Source organism: Cherax quadricarinatus, chromosome 28 (genome assembly GCF_038502225.1).
Source record: "Cherax quadricarinatus isolate ZL_2023a chromosome 28, ASM3850222v1, whole genome shotgun sequence".
Classification (NCBI taxonomy): Eukaryota; Metazoa; Arthropoda; class Malacostraca; order Decapoda; family Parastacidae; genus Cherax; species Cherax quadricarinatus.
The window spans coordinates 21,928,049-21,945,808 of NC_091319.1; the positions used below are offsets into that span (position 1 = coordinate 21,928,049).

The following is a 17,760-nucleotide window of genomic DNA, read 5'->3' on the forward strand; positions in this document are numbered from 1 at the left end:
ATCATCACTCAATCTGAAGTGTGTGGGCATTCCAACACAAATGACTTTAAACTGTAACATCTCCATTTATCCTTCAGGGTACAGGCACTATGCTTCCTACCTCCAAAACTTGAGTCTGGCTAACCAGTTTTTTCTTATTCCCTTCAAAGGTGGTACCCTGCTTGCACTCTAACACCACATCAAATCCAAAAATATCACTTGTCTCCATTCTAGTAAAACATGCCTACTGGGTGCACATGTCTTCACATCTTTGTTGGGACATGCCTTACACCTCCCTCCATACACTCCAGGTTTATACACACTTGATTAGCCTATCATATGCCATCTTTTCTAAAACCATCACAACCCCCCCCCCCTCCACCTTCTGAATCATACTTTCAATACCACCATATCATTCTCTAAGTTTTTACTCTTTATTCTTTGTATAACATTTTCACCACACAATCTTCATGCTTTACACACACAAAAGTGTGGTATCACTTTACCTAAGTACATGCCCCTTTTTGCATTATTTATCATTTATATATTGGCATATAATATAAATGTCACAAACAGATAAGCAATTTCAAAATGTTTTCTTACTGTGTTGCTAGATGCATTCTGATTGAACGAATGAAATATATAGGTGCACATGAGAGTTCATTGGTAGATGGAACAGGGATTACTTTCTTGTTTCCTGGTTGTCTTGTGTTCGGTCTTCCATTGAGAGCAGTTCCAGTGATGTCCAACAGTGGTTCACAGCCTGAAATACAGTACGTATATTGATTTATATCAAAGTGGAGTTTAATTTCAGTTCCAATTACAGTACAGTATAAATGAAATATGTACAATATTCCTAGTTCATGTTATTCCATGAAGAAACATAACAATATGATTAATATCAAAGTTGTAAGTATCTATAAGAGACAAAGTTCTAATGGGCAAATGGAATCAAGACTAAGGGAGAACTAAAGTACAGGTATCAGTATCAGCTATTTTCAGGGTATTCGTATTGGTGAAAATGTGGCTGATCCAACCAATACTTTAATAGTATTTTTTTTTTTCAACAAGTCGGCCGTCTCCCACCGAGGCAGGGTGACCCAAAAAAGAAAGAAAATCCCCAAAAAGAAAATACTTTCATCATTATTCAACACTTTCACCACACTCGCACATTATCACTGTTTTTGCAGAGGTGCTCAGAATACAACAGTTTAGAAGCATACACATATAAAGATACACAACATATCCCTCCAAACTGCCAATATCCCAAACCCCTCCTTTAAAGTGCAGGCATTGTACTTCCCATTTTCAGGACTCGAGTCCGACTATATGAAAATAACCGGTTTCCCTGAATCCCTTCACTAAATATTACCCTGCTCACACTCCAACAGATCGTCAGGTCCCAAGTACCATTCGTCTCCATTCACTCCTATCTAACACGCTCACACACGCTTGCTGGAAGTCCAAGCCCCTTGCCCACAAAACCTCCTTTACCCCCTCTCTCCAACCCTTTCAAGGACGACCCCTACCCCGCATTCCTTCCCCTATAGATTTATATACTTTCCATGTCATTCTACTTTGATCCATTCTCTCTAAATGACCAAACCACCTCAACAACCCCTCTTCTGCCCTCTGACTAATACTTTTATTAACTCCACACCTTTTCCTAATTTCCACACTCCGAATTTTCTGCATAATATTTACATCACACATTGCCCTTAAACAGGACATCTCCACTGCCTCCAACCGTCTCCTCACTGCTGCATTTACCACCCAAGCTTCACACCCATATAAGAGTGTTGGTACTACTATACTTTCATACATTCCCTTCTTTGCCTCCATAGGTAACGTTTTTTGACTCCACATATACCTCAACGCACCACTCACCTTTTTTCCCTCATCAATTCTATGATTAACCTCATCCTTCATAAATCCATCCACCGACACGTCAACTCCCAAGTCTCTGAAAACATTCACTTCTTCCATACTCCTCCTCCCCAATTTGATATCCAATTTTTCTTTATCTAAATCATTTGACACCCTCATCACCTTACTCTTTTCTATGTTCACTTTCAAATTTCTACCTTTACACACATTCCCAAACTCATCCACTAACCTTTGCAATTTTTCTTTAGAATCTCCCATAAGCACAGTATCATCAGCAAAAAGTAACTGTCAATTTCCATTTTGAATTTGATTCCCCAAAATTTAATCCCACCCCTCTCCCGAACACCCTAGCATTTACTTCCTTTACAACCCCATCTATAAATATATTAAACAACCATGGTGATATTACACATCCCTGTCTAAGACCTACTTTTACCGGGAAGTAGTCTCCCTCTCTTCTACACACCCTAACCTGAGCCTCACTATCCTCATAAAAACTCTTTACAGCATTTAATAACTTACCACCTATTCCATATACTTGCAACATCTGCCACATTGCTCCTCTATCCACTCTATCATATGCCTTTTCTAAATCCATAAATGCAATAAAAACTTCCCTACCTTTATCTAAATACTGTTCACATATATGCTTCAATGTAAACACTTGATCTACACATCCCCTACCCACTCTGAAACCTCCTTGCTCATCCGCAATCCTACATTCTGTCTTACCTCTAATTCTTTCATACACATGCTTAAAAATTAGTAAAATTAACACTATACCTCACAACTGTGAAGGGTAATCACATACACTCTCACACAGACACGAACTCAGTAAATGCTACACTTCAGTTGGTTATCCATGATTTCATTCTTGAGCAAAGTAATAAAAGACATCAGTGTTAACTGCAGGTAAATAGTGAGCTACTTCAGTCATTTTCCTCTAGCCTGTGATAAAGTAGATCTTAAAAGAAATGAGCATTATGTATTGCTTAAAGAATACATCTTCCATCATTTGATGGAAATGAGTACAATCTTATAGCCAAGTCATCTTCTTTGTTGAAAATATTTCACAAAACAGCTATACATTTTGGTGAAAGCCATTGTTTGGTCTCAGAAATTCTGCCTCAAGAACAATATATGAAACATTTCATCAACAAACTTTGAATGATCCAAGATTCTCAGGCTTGGGTAGCACACCATCAGTTTTCAGTGTCAACATTAACGAAGTGTAAGAGTTACACCAAAGACTACAACATGATACTCAGCACATTTCTAGATCCCTGATATCAGACTAACTTCTTTAATGTCAATGCAGTGAATAAGGAATATAAAACAAACCTTGACAATACTGAGAATAAACTGTATAAATCAGTGTAAATGGTTTGTTAGTAGTAGCAATGATCATGAGTAAGACATGTGCAACAGGTAGGTATCTTTATTCCCAAAATGTTTTGCATGCATAGTAGACTTTTTTAATCTTGAAGGATACCTGAGAATGTTTTTGGGAGTCGGCTCCCCCAGTGCCCAGTCCCCAACTAGGCCTCCTGATGGATTAAAGACTGATCAACCAGGCTGTTGCTGCTGGCTGCACATAATCCAATGAATGAACCACTGCCCAGCTGGTCAGGCACTACTTTGAGGAACTTGTAAAGTTCTTTCTTGAAGACAGCCAGATGTTTGTTGGTAATTCTCATCTGCCAAGTCTCTTGTGTTTATACTGAGTGATTTTGGTGTGCAGGTATGAGACTCAGTCTCTAGGATTTTGGCTACATTTCAAGGAATACAGTTGAAGGGACTTCCAACATTCCCAGTAGTTTTGTTGTCTGACTGAATGTATACCAGCAATGAAAGTTGTCTGCACATTTTCCATCTCAGGAATCTTTCTTGACTTGAAGAGGGCTGATAGTATACAGCAGTATTTCAGCCTAGAGAAAGCACGCAACTTCTAAAGAGTATCATTAGCTCAGCATCCCTTTTTATGAAAGTTCTAGTTATCCAGCTTATCCTTTTCCATTTGAATGCAATACCAGTATTATTATGATCCTTGAATGTGCAGTCTTCTGAAATCATCACTCCCAAGTCTCACACATGGAGCTTTCACTCAACCAAATGATTTTTATCTCATTCTCCCTTTCAGTCTTTATTTCCTCCATTCTTCAATAGTGAAACAACCGCAACTTGTCCTCTCTGAACATCATATTGCTGTGCAAGGTCCACTAGAAGACTTTATTCTGTAACCTCTTGAAGATTCGTTGTGTCTTCAAATATATAGATGACTTAATATGATTTCAGTTTCACATTCTTGAACACTTAACGACTACATAGCTTGACACTTCTCGTGGTTGAAAGACTGACCACCTCAAAACTACTATTTACAGACTGCTGAACTGACCACATCAAATCTACCTTCTCACTGCTGCTGCTGTCTCCATATTTAGTCACTTCTGCATCTGACTGAAGAAGCCTACTGTGTGGCCGAAACATTTCGGAAATAAGAATACCTAATTGTTGCACATGTGTCTTACTCATCTGCTTGTTTGTACTGTAAATCATTATAATGAAAAAATAATGGATCTGATAAAAAAAAGTCAAGATGATGTAACAGGGACTGAAGAACTTGACAAGTTTGATCTTGATAAATACAGTGGTACCTTGGCTTACGAGTGCCCCAACTTATGAGTTTTCCGAGTTATGAGCCGTTGCTCAGTCAATTTTTTGCTTTGAGTTGCAAGCCAAAATCCGAGTCACAAGCGAACTTCAGATACGTCTCTAATTGGCGGCGTATCCGAGGTCAAATCCAATTCCGTACCCAGAGGAATGTCAGGTACTTCATCCCATTCCAGATGCTCTTCCAAGACACAACTGGAAGGATAATACTCCCATACTAATCCCAGATTGTAGTGAGGCACCTTGTCCCTTGTAGATTCTCATATAAATCCGGGAAAGAGGTAACCTCCATTTCAACACTCAGAGTTTTTCCAGAAACATTAAGGTGGGTGGAATACTGATAGTGGTGGGTGGAGTAGTGATAGTAGTTGGAGTAGTGATGGTGGTGGGTGGAGTAGTGATGGTGGTGGGTGGAGTAGTGATGGTGGCTGGTGGAGTAGTGATGGTGGCTGGTGGAGTAGTGATGGTGGCTGGTGGAGTAGTGATGGTGGTGGGTGAGTAGTGATGGTGGTGGGTGGAGTAGTGATGGTGGTGGGTGGAGTAGTGATGGTGGTGGGTGGAGTAGTGATGGTGGTGGGTGGAGTAGTGATGGTGGTGGGTGGAGTAGTGATGGTGGTGGGTGGAGTAGTGATGGTGGTGGGTGGAGTAGTGATGGTGGTGGGTGGAGTAGTGATAGTGGTGGGTGGAGTAGTAATAATGGTGGGTGGAGTAGTAATAGTGGTCGGTGGAGTAGTGATGGTGGTGGGTGGAGTAGTGATGGTGGTGGGTGGAGTAGTGATGGTGGTGGGTGGAGTAGTGAAGGTGGAGGGTGGATTATACAATATTTCTTATTTATAAATACATTTTTCTTATTTAAAACCCATAACAAAAGAATTGGGGTGGTTTTGGGGGGCTGGAACAGACTGATGGTATTTCAGTTAATTTCAATGAGGAAAGTTGATTTGATATACGAGTAAATTGAGTTACGAGCTAGGTCATGGAACAAATTAAACTCGTAAGCCAAGGTACCACTGTATTTGAATAAATTGGAGCCAGCATTCCCAGAAATAGCATGTTACAGACATCTGCCTCAGGATCCTTTTACATTATTATTATAATCGAAAAGAAGTGCTAAACCATGAGGGCTATACAGCGCTGCAGGGTAGGGAAGGAAGCGAGGGTATCGGGCGGCAAAAGGGGGAAGGGACGATTAGTAGGTTACAGAAAACAGCGGGGCAGGTGATAGTGCGGGGGTAGAGGGTAGCAAGAGATTGAGGTAGAAAGGGCTGAGGGGAGTGCTAAAGGTATCATCAGAGTTTGTGGAGTAAGTCAGTTATTGTCAAAAAGTCAATGAGAGAGTCCGGATGAAAGGTGGGTCCATCAGCAAGAAGGGAAGGTAAAGAGAGAGCAGAAGAGTGAAGACTACGTTGGAGGTAAATTCTGCGTGCTCAATGACAGAGTGGGCAGTCTAACAGTGTGTGGCTGACCGATACTGGAACCTGACAATTCTCACAGAGAGGAGCAGGGCGCCTCTCCACGAGATATCCATGAGCAAGACGAGTGTGGCCAATGCGAAGGCGGGAGAGAGTAGTCTCCCAACCTCAACACTGATAAGAAGACGGCCAGTAACCTATACTCGGTTTAATAGAACGAAGTTTGTTATTGAGCAGAGCAGACCAACATTGTTGCCAACGGGTGTGAAGGTGGGTAGCTATAACAGCAAAATAGTCCGTGAATGGAACACCTTTATATGAAACTGGAAGGTCAGGTACTGCTGACCGCACAGCAGTGTCTGCCTGTTCATTGCCCTGTACGTCAACATGACCAGGGACCCAACAAAAAAACAATATCTTTATGCATGGTAGAGATACGGCGTAACCAAAGTTGGATACGGAGAACTAGGGGGTGAGGTGTATCAAATTTTTGTATAGCCTGTAAAGCACTAAGGGAGTCTGAAACAACCACAAATGATGACACAGGCAAAGATTCAATACGGATAAGTGCTGCAAGAATGGCATACAATTCAGCAGTAAAAATGCTAGCCGATGACAGTAAATGCCCTCGCATGACGCTGTCCGGAAACACTGCTGCGAATTCGACACCGTCAGAAGACTTAGAGCCAGTTGTGTACACTGCAATGGCATGAGAATGAGAGTGGAAGTCGTCAAGAAAACGAGAGCGGGAAGCTACCATAGGCAATTGGGCTTTTGAGCAAGGGAGTAAGAAAGAACAGACTCGAACAGCTGGAACTTCCCAGGGGGGTAGGGAAAAGTGAGATGCTACATGAACATAAACCATACCCCCGGCCGGGATTGAACCCGCGGTCATAGAGTCATTACGATTTCTTGAGTCATGTTGGCTACATGAACATAGAAAGGTGGCAACTGAAGGGAAGACAAGAGCGAATGTAGGCGAAGAGAAAAGGGACGGAGCAAACAGGGGCGGCGAACAAATAAAGAATGTCTACTATTATCGGTGACTATTCTATAAATGGAAGGATTGTGGAGATCATGAGAGCGTACATAGTAGCGAAGGCAATGGGCATCGCAGCGATCGGCCAAGGATGAAACATTTGCTTCTGCATAGAGGCTCTCAACAGGGGAAGAGCGAAAAGCACAGGCACCACTGTGACCACTGTGGTCATAGTGGTGCCTGTGCTAACCTTCCTATGGTGTAGAAATATACCTAGTTGGATGAATCTTATTGTGGCTAGCTGGTCTAGTGGCTAACGCGACGGGCTGGAGTTTTGAGACTCTATGACCGCGGGTTCAATCCTGGCCGGGGGTATGATTCCCTATGATACTTTAATATGCCTATAATATCTATATGCCTTTTAAAAGTTATTGTATAATATTTAGTTTATTATTTCAGGTGAGCTGTGTATTTAAAAGACAAGTTTTTTAAAGGTGGCATGCAATGTAACCCAATTTTTCCCACAAGTTGTTCACTCCACCCATCATGTTTTTCATGCATAGCTCTATTTTTCTGCAACATTACTCATGGGAAAAGTGAATGTCTATTTTTCAATTAGTAAGCCTCAGAGGGGTGCCCATAATTAGTAATGAGTAATTAATCTGGGTGATTAATACCCATTTAGCAAAAAGCATTTCCTTATATATTGAACATAGTGCTCATAATGTAAATGTGTGGAATAGGTGGTAGGTTACTTAAAGAAGTAAAGAGCTTTTATATGAATACTGAGGTGCAGGTCAGGGTATGGAGGAGAGAGGGAGATTATTTTCCAATAAATGGGTCTAAACCAGGGATGTGTGATGTCACCATGGTTGTTTAACATATAGTAAACTGTCCAATAACACACGATCTGTTAACTTTTTTTGTGTAACTCAGTTGAGAAACTGCAGCATATTTACTTTGAATACACTGTAATAATCATATAACACTGAGCAGATAATGTATAGGGAAAATATGACACGATGAAGGTTCATTCACCTCCATCTGGCAGCGAGTCTACGGGCAAGGCTATTGTTTTACAGGGGAGGCCTCAGTGTTCCATTTGTACATGTCCAATACCTTACGAACGCATCGCGTTATGTTAAATCCACCATACGAAGCATTTGAATGCAAAAATTTTGCCTCGCCTCACAATAAAAAACTCGCCTTACGTGATTCGTCCGGAATGTGTCCCACGTGTGGCCTCAGTGCCAGTGTTTACAAGCCAGCCAGTGCAGTCACATCTACACATACATTCGGTACATTTCACATTATCCCAGTGTTTTTAGTGCTTGTACCTGCAAAATAAGTCACCATGGACCCCAAGAAAGCTTCTAGTGCCATCCCTGTTGTAAAAAGGGCAAGAATTAGTATGGAATTGAAAAAAGAGATTAAGGAAATGTATGCAAAGTGCGTTGAACTGCAAACCTTTATGGATGAAAATCACCCTGACACAGCTACTGCAAGCCGTGTTGGCAACCTGTACAATGACAATGTTATGGCCCATTTTAGGAAAGTCTTAAAGGAACGGGAGGTACAGAGCTCTATGGACAGATTTGTTGTGCGACAGAGGTCCAGTGACTCTCAAGCTGGTCCTAGTGGCATTAAAAGAAGAATGGAAGTAACCCCGGAAAAGGACTTGCTACCTCAAGTCCTAATGAAAGGGGATTCCCCTTCTAAACAATAACTTCCACACACTCCCCTCCTCCCATCCCATCAATCATCACCAGATCTTCAATAAAGTTAAGTGTCATGTATTCTATTCTTAGTAGAGCAGTAATTGTGCATGTCTTCTTCAGTTTGTATGTATTAAAATTAACATTTCATGTGGTAAAATTTTTTTTTTTTTCATATTTGGGGTGTCAGGAACGGATTAATTTGATTTCCATTATTTCTTATGGGGAAAATTAATTCAGCTAATGATAATTTTGGCTTACGACGAGCTCTCAGGAACATTTCTCCATAAGGGGTCCCAGGTTAAAGACTTGAGCCTGCTGAGAAAAATAACCCAGCTTTTCCTATTATCAATAAGTCCATAACTTACAAATTCACCCGTCACAGCCTCATGCCAGAACATAAGGTAACCTCTAAACACTGTAAGGCAAGAGAATATATTAAGTGCCCACCATGGACTGTTCTTTCTCAAAGAACATAAATGATAATTCTATAATATTCTCACCCATAAGTTTCAAGTTCTCCACACTGTATGGGTCAGCCTTATACAGTACCGAGTTTCTCACAGCAGATAGCAGGTCATCAATTGGAGTCATATCACTGATTCCTTCAGTAGGTGACATAGGTTCCTGATTCTGTTAAAGAACATATAATAAACCAATTATTTCATATCTTTAAACACTTTTTAAACCTTTTAATACAAAATATCTGATCATCCAACTCTAATATTTTTTCAAACAATTTTATTTTTTATAAAATGAATACTGGTTATTCTACCTTAAGTAAAACCTAAGCCAAAAAATTAACAGTGATTCAAAAGTAATTTGGATGCATTTACTAACGACATGCACAATAACTACAATTAAAGGAATAATAACCTGGAACATCCAGCTCAAATTACAACTCCTAATACATGCTGTAAAATCCCGTTATAATGGAATGCCAGCCTAAAAGAAATCTCATTCAGAAATCAAACGAGTGGCACACAAACATTTGATCTCTCTTTTTTATTTACTAAATGCACTCCAATATTAGCAATGGCATTAAAATTCACTGAATTTCACGACTCATGAAATCATAACAACATGACTGCAAACAAACCATGCTACAGGTGGGGATTGAACCTGTGGTCAGAGAGTCATAAAACTCCACACTGATGCACTAGCCATTGGGCCAGCTAGCTACAACAAGAATTGTCCAACTAGGTATATTTATACACCATAGGAAGGATAGCATAGGCACCACTGTGACCACAAATGCAAGTTTTTACAGATGAATCTCTCACCAGTGTGGCTGTGACTAGCTCTAGCTCAAGTCCCCTCAAAGTCATCATCATGACTCTTGTTGTAGCCAGCTGGCCCAGTGGCTAGCGTGTCGGTCTGGAGTTTTATGACTCTGATCGCGGGTTCTATCGCCGCCCGTGGTATGGTTTGAATTCCATAACCCTTCAAGCAAATTCCATTAGCCATAATTAAGAAAACAGAGTTATAGTACTGTATGCCATTTTGAGGTGGCAAACACTGGATAATATAGCATGAGGGCCTCCACCCCTTGTAATTTTAAGTCCTAATACATGTAGTTAAATTTCATTTTGAGACTGAATCTAAGGTACAGTAGTGCAACTTGTTAGAGCAGGTCTTTGGTATTTATGCAGGCACAAACTCAGCAGAAATTCCATTTATTGTTTTATGAGTGGCATTTTACAGTTTTTCTGGAAAAAAATAAGACTTTAAAAGATGCTCAAGTCAACTTATTCCATTATAAAATGACTTTACTGTACTTCAGTGGTAAGAAGTAAACTCCTGAAAAATAATAATAATATGAATAAATAAATTTCCCTTCCCAGTACATTCATTATGAAGCTGAATATCTTAAAAGTCAGAAACTGTACAATGAAGTTCATATCACTGTTTTATGAATTTATCGTTCATAAACAAAGCAAAAACATGCACACAGAACACGCAAGATAAAGCATCGTAACCTATAAATAGTAAAGCACCACACACACACACACACACTTGTCTCCACAATGATCTCCAGTATAAACACTGTTTAATATACAATCTACAAAATGTTAAATAATATACCTGTTGAGTAACCTTCAGTTACTAAACAGATAAAAACGAAGAGAAAACTACAGAAAACCTTCTATTTAACTGACTAATGGGGTCACAAGTCACCAGTAATGATTGTGACAGAGACGAGACTATTTTGCCATGACAGTAACAAAAACAGTCAGTTCTTGTAAACCAATGCACTTTGTCCCTTCATTTCAAATCAACTGACCCAGCAGATTTTGTTCCACATTTCCAAAATCTGTTAAACTGAAGGTTTTCTGTGCTGAACTACCAAGCACAAATTTTTGAAGTTGTTGTCACTAAAATCATACAATAAATAATTATTACAAAGAATATTAAATGTTTTTTAAACCATTAACTTCATGTATGGTAAACAGCTGCACATACAGTGAATGTCTACAATAACAGATTATTACAATTAAAATGACAACAAACTATTACATTTCCTTGTGACTGAAGTGACAACCTCCTTGCAACATGTTACATCAAAGGGTTTATCATGGCACACCAACCAACCCTGATAGCATATGTACAGTGATATACAATGGAGACTTATAGATGGACGTGCTTTCCTCACTCATCCCATCAACATGCTTCTATTATGATTCTGCAGTGCTTGAAATGATTAAATGCAGTTTGATAAATAAACAAACTTATTAACCCCTTGACTGTCACAACCCAAAATCCTGAGGTGTCTCCTAGTGTTGGAAAAAATCTTATGAAATGACAGAATCTTTTCCCAATTGTAATGACACCAAAAGAATGAAATTTGATGGAAAACTGATGAAATTACTCTCTCGTGAAGTTAGCGACCTCGGCGATATTTACAAATCTGCCATTTCATCCACTTTGAGCCCTATTTTCAGCTAATTTCATTGTTCCAGTTACCAAACTCATAGCTATTTCTTTAGAACTCCATTTTTTCTATCGACTGAGTACAAGAAACTGCCTATTTACTGATTTCAACTACCAATAACGTGTTCAGAAATTTGCAATTTGGCCAGTTTCACGAAAATTAAAAAATATGACAATTTCAAAATAGGGTCCAGAATGAACAATGCGGACATTCCTGGCTCTAAAATAACATTTTCTTTGTTCATCAGTCATGTCTCCAGACCCCTCTGATATTACTCTTGCTTTCTATTTTGAATTTTTTTCAAACAAAAAATAGAAGATTTACTATTATGCAGACTACTGCAACACTGTAATAATTGTATAAATAATGTCAACCCATTCATGACTGCATATTAGAATGGCTACTTGGACATTCATTGGAAAATGACATCATTTGTTTACTTTTGAACATCGGCAAAACTCAAACATTTCCCCTACTTTGAGCTCCATTTCAAGGTTCTTTTCATAGTAAAACCAATCAAAATCACCTCTATTTCTATATGTTTTCCATTATATCAAATGAGACCAAGAAAACGAGAATACAACCATAAATACTATACAAAAATAGACCACAAAGTCGGCATTTTAATTAAAAAAAAAAAAAAAAAAAGTCGGAGTTTTTTTCTCATTATGTACTGCATGCTGCAGGATTTTTTTTATATGGTGCACACTGATCACACAGATCCATTCTCTTACATGTGGGCCTACCAGCTTTCTCCTGCTTGATTTGAAACCGTTAGAATTTATGAGTATATATACATCAAACACGGTGGCTCGTAAGATGTATATATACAACGGAAACAGTCAAAGGGTTAAATAAAAGTTCATCTACTTACACATGAATGTGAGAGTACCTATTTGTAGATACAGGAACAGAGCTATGCTCATGGTGTCCCAGATCAGTGTTAAGTTTATCTGATTTTGCAAAGTTTTTGGTGGTTGTAGCACAAACACCTTCCTCATGGATTCTGTTCCAAAAACTAATAGTGAAGGAATATTTCCTAGTGTCCTATCAGCACTTTTTTTTTTTTTTCCTTAGAGTTGTGGCCTCTTATTCTCCCTATTGCTGCTCTAAAACTGACTTTTCTGTTTTTCCATATTTATTTTAATTATCATATCTTCCCTCTTCTTCCTATCTAATAACAACCACATCTGCAGTGTTTTCATTTTTCTTAATTTATAATTTTGAACTCTTCGGAGTGATAATTTAGAACGAGTCTGGACTCTTTTTATCTACACTTCTTGGTGGCTACTGTATTACATCTCCATATTTTAGTTTTGGGCAAATATAAGCTGTGAATATTTTTTTTCAGCATTTCATCTACATACAGTACTGTAAAATTATTAAAAAGTCTCTTTGTTCAGTACAGATATACCTATAATTATCTATTTGTAGATACAGGGGCAGAGCTACATCTCTGGTGTCCCATCTTTGATATGTATCATATAACTTTAAAGTTTTAAGAAGTTGTGGCACTTACTACAAAGTCTTGTTATGCATCATTGTTTATGAAGAACTTTCTAGTATCACTTTGGCACCTCGTCTTTCTAAGATTATATCTATGGCCTTTTGTTCTCCCTACTGACGGTGCTAGGAAATCTTCCTTGTTAATTCTTTTGTATCTTATTTGTGGTTAACACATTGCCTATTTTCCCCAGTCAGCCACTGAAGGCATCTCTAATGTTTTCCTATCTTCATTCCTCATCTATTTTTTTTTTTATCTCTGGCAACAGATTTGTAGCACTGTTTGAATTTCTCTAGCTTGTCTACTTTTAAAGAAAGAGAGCTAAGCTTGTACTATATTCAACCTACCATTAATTTTCAAGAAGTTTCAAATCTGTTCTAAAGAAAGTTTTTTTTTTTTTAAATAATTTTGGCTACTCTTCTACCTTAGTTTATTGCTGAGGCCACTTATTTAACTACTTGATGGGGGCTACCAAGTTTTCCTTGCTAATTCTTCCATATCCTTTTACAATCTTAAATGTGGTTATAATGTAACCTCTTTTTCTCATACTTACTGAAGATGGCACATACAGTGCCAATTTATATGTGCGTATGTATATATGTACACAAAGTAAAATATTCTCTTTTAAATAAACTTCATAAAATATAATTTTTTTATATTAACCCTTTCAGGGTCCACAGGCCCTCTCAGAGACTTGTTCTCAGGGTCCCCCAAATTTCAAAAAAAACAAAAAAAATATTTTTTTCTTATGAAAAGATAGAGAATCTTTTCCCAATCATAATGACACCAAAAGTATGAAATTTGATGGAAAGCTTATGGAATTATGCTCTCGCGAAGTTAGCGGTCTCGACGATGTTCACACATCGACGATTTTGCCCACTTTGAGCCCTATTTTCGGCCAATTCCAATGTACTAGTCGACAAAAATCGTAACTATTTCGCTAGAACTCCATTTTTTCTATCTAATGAGTACAAGAAACCACCAATTTACCGATTTCAACTATCCAATAAAGTGGTCAGAATTTAGCAATTTTGCCAATTTCACATAAATTTCAAAAGATGCCAATTTCCAAATAGGGTCCAGAATAAACAAGTAAGACATTCCTGGCACTAAAATAGCATTTCCTCTGTTCATTAGTCACGTCCCCAGGCCCCTCTTACATTTCTTTTGCTTTCCACTTTGAAGTTTTATTCCCACAAAAAAAATAGGATTTACTGTTATGCAGACTATTGCATTAGTGTAGAAATGGTATAAATAATATCGGCGCACTTGTGAAATAATATCGGCGCACTTGTGAAAGAATATCTGACTCACCAGTTGACGTGTATTGGATGCTTAGCATGATTTGTTTACTTTTGAACTTTGCTAAAAATCGAACATTTCTGCTACTCTGAGCTCATTTTCAAGGTACTTTTCATTGTAAAACCAGTCAAAATAATCTCAATTTATGTAATATGTCTTCCATTCTATGCAATGAGATCAGGAAAACTAGAATACAACAATAAATACCATACAAAAATATAGTGCAAAGTCGCTGTTTTAATCCAAAAACACAAAGTTTTTTTTTTCTCATTATGCACTGTGTGCTGCAGGATTTTTTTTATACTGCACACACTGACCACACAGACCCATTCTTTCATATGTAGGCCTACCAGCTTTCTCTCACTAGATTTGAAGGTGCTAGAATTTATGCGTACTGGTAAGTCATGGACACTGGCACGTAAGCCATACGGCCGAAACCCTGAAAGGGTTAACACATCGGCCGTCTCCCAGCAAGGCAGGGTGGCCCGAAAGAGAAAAACTTTCATCATCATTCACTCCATCACTGTCTTGCCAAAGGGATGCATGCTTACACTACACTTATAAAACTGCAACATTAACACCCCTCCTTCAGAGTGCAGGCACTGTACTTCCCATCTCCAGGACTCAAGTCCACCCTGCCGGTTTTCCTGAATCCCTTCATAAATGCTACCTTGCTCACACTCCAACAGCATGTTAGGTCCTAAAAAACATATGTCTGCATTCGCTCCTATCTAACATGCTCACGCATGCTTGCTGGAAGTTCAAGCCCCTCGCACACAAAACCTCCTTTACCCCCTCCCTCCAAACTTTCCTAGGCCAACCTCTACCCCGCCTTCTCTTCACTACAGATTTATACACTCTCGAAGTCGTTCTATTTTGTTCCATCCTCTATACATGTCCAAACCACCTCAACAACCCCTCCTCAACCCTCTGGATAATAGTTATGGTAATCCTGCACCTCCTCCTAATTTCCAAACTATGAATTCTCTGAATTATATTCACACTACACACTGCCCTCAGACATGCCATCTCCACTGTCTCTAGCCTTTTTGTTGCAACATGGGGGGGGGGGGGTTATAGTGTTGGAGTGGTTGGTATTTTTGTTTAATAAATGTATGAAAGAGGGGAAGGTACCTAGGGATTGGCAGAGAGCATGTATAGTCCCTTTATATAAAGGGAAGGGGGGCAAAAGAGATTGTAAAAATTATAGAGGAACAAGTTTACTGAGTATAACAGGAAAAGTGTATGGTAGGGTTATTAATGAAAGAATTAGAGGTAAGACAGAATGTAGGCTTGTGGATGAGCAAGGAGGTTTCAGAGTGGGTAGGGGATGTGTAGATCAAGTGTTTACATTGAAGCATATATGTGAACAGTATTTAGATAAAGGTAGGGAAGTTTTTATTGGATTTATGGATTTAGAAAAGGCATATGATAGAGTGGATAGGGGAGCAATGTGGCAGATGTTGCAAGTATATTGAATAGGTGGTAAGTTACTTAATGCTGTAAAGAGTTTTCATGAGGATAGTGAGGCAAAGGTTAGGGTGTGTAGAAGAGAGGGAGACTACTTCCCAGTAAAAGTAGGTCTTAGACAGGGATGTGTAATGTCACCATGGTTGTTTAATATATTTATAGATGGGGTTGTAAAAGAAGTAAATGCTAGGGTGTTCAGGAGAGGGGTGGAATTAAATTATGGGGAATTAAATACAAAATGGGTATTGACACAGTTGTTTTTTGCTGATGATACTTTGCTTATGGGAGATTCTAAAGAAAAATTGCAAAGGTTAGTGGATGAGTTTGGGAGTGTGTGTAAACGTAGAAAGTTGAAAGTGAACACAGAAAAGAGTAAGGTGATGAGGGTATCAAATGATTTAGATAAAGAAAAATTGGATATTAAATTGGGGAGGAGGAGTATGGAAGAAGTGAATGTTTTCAGATACATGGGAGTTGACATGTCGGCGGATGGATTTATGAAGGATGAGGTTAATCATAGAATTGATGAGGGAAAAAAGGTGAGTGGTGCATTGAGGTATATGTGGAGACAAAAAAAATGTTATCTATGGAGGCAAAGAAGAGAATGTATGAAAGTATAGTATTACCAACACTCTTATATGGGTGTGAAGCTTGGGTTGTGAATGCAGCGAAGAGGCGGTTGGAGGCAGTGGAGATGTCCTGTCTAAGGGCAATGTGTGGTGTAAATAATATGCAGAAAATTCAGAGTGTGGAAATTAGGAGAAGGTGTGGAGTTAATAAAAGTATTAGTCAGAGGGCTGAAGAGGGGTTGTTGAGGTGGTTTGGTCATTTAGAGAGAATGGATCAAAGTAGAATGACATGGAGAGCGTATAAATCTGTAGGGGAAGGAAGGCGGGATAGGGGTAGTCCTCGAAAAGGTTGGAAGGAAGGGGTAAGGGAGGTTTTGTGGGTGAGGGGCTTGGACTTCCAGCAGGTGTGCATGAGCATGTTCGATAGGAGTGAATGGAGACGAATGGTATTTGGGACCTGACGATCTGTTGGAGTGTAAGCAGGGTAACATTTAGTGAAGGGATTCAGGGAAACCGGTTATTTTTGTATAGCCGGACTTGAGTCCTGGAAATGGGAAGTACAATGCCTGCACTCTAAAGGAGAGGTTCGGGATATTGGCAGTTTGGAGGGATATGTTGTGTATCTTTATACATATATGCTTCTAAACTGTTGTGTTCTGAGCACCTCTGCAAAAACAGTGATTATGTGTGAGTGAGGTGAAAATGTTGAATGATGATGAAAGTATTTTCTTTTTGGGGATTGTCGTTCTTTTAGGGTCACCCTGCCTCGGTGAGAGATGGCCGACTTGCTGGAAAAAAATATACATATATATATATATATATATATATATATATATATATATATATATATATATATATATATATAATATATATATATATATATACATATATATATATATATATACATATATATATATATATACATATATATATATATATAGATATATATATATATAAATATATATATATATACATATATATATATATATATATATATATATATATATATTTTTATTATCACACTGGCCGATTCCCACCAAGGCAGGGTGGCCCGAAAAAGAAAAACTTTCACCATCATTCACTCCATCACTGTCTTGCCAGAAGGGTGCTTTACACTACAGTTTTTAAACTGCAACATTAACACCCCTCCTTCAGAGTGCAGGCACTGTACTTCCCATCTCCAGGACTCAAGTCCGGCCTGCCGGTTTCCCTGAATCCCTTCATAAATGTTACTTTGCTCACACTCCAACAGCACGTCAAGTATTAAAAACCATTTGTCTCCATTCACTCCTATCAAACACGCTCACGCATGCCTGCTGGAAGTCCAAGCCCCTCGCACAC

At 38.7% G+C, this 17,760-nt stretch overlaps 1 protein-coding gene across 8 annotated transcripts in view; it reads right to left on the minus strand.

The window, feature by feature from the left end:
• LOC128693175 (gamma-tubulin complex component 6) overlaps window positions 1–17,760 on the minus strand; it is a 464,079-nt gene that overhangs the window by 77,131 nt on the left and 369,188 nt on the right. For all 8 annotated transcript variants that reach the window (XM_070089457.1, XM_070089462.1, XM_070089461.1 and 5 more), the window contains 2 exons: window positions 9,146–9,275; window positions 583–742 (listed from right to left, as the gene is read on the minus strand). In XM_070089457.1, the coding sequence (XP_069945558.1) occupies window positions 583–742; window positions 9,146–9,275 (290 nt within the window). The remainder of the gene's footprint in view (window positions 1–582; window positions 743–9,145; window positions 9,276–17,760) is intronic.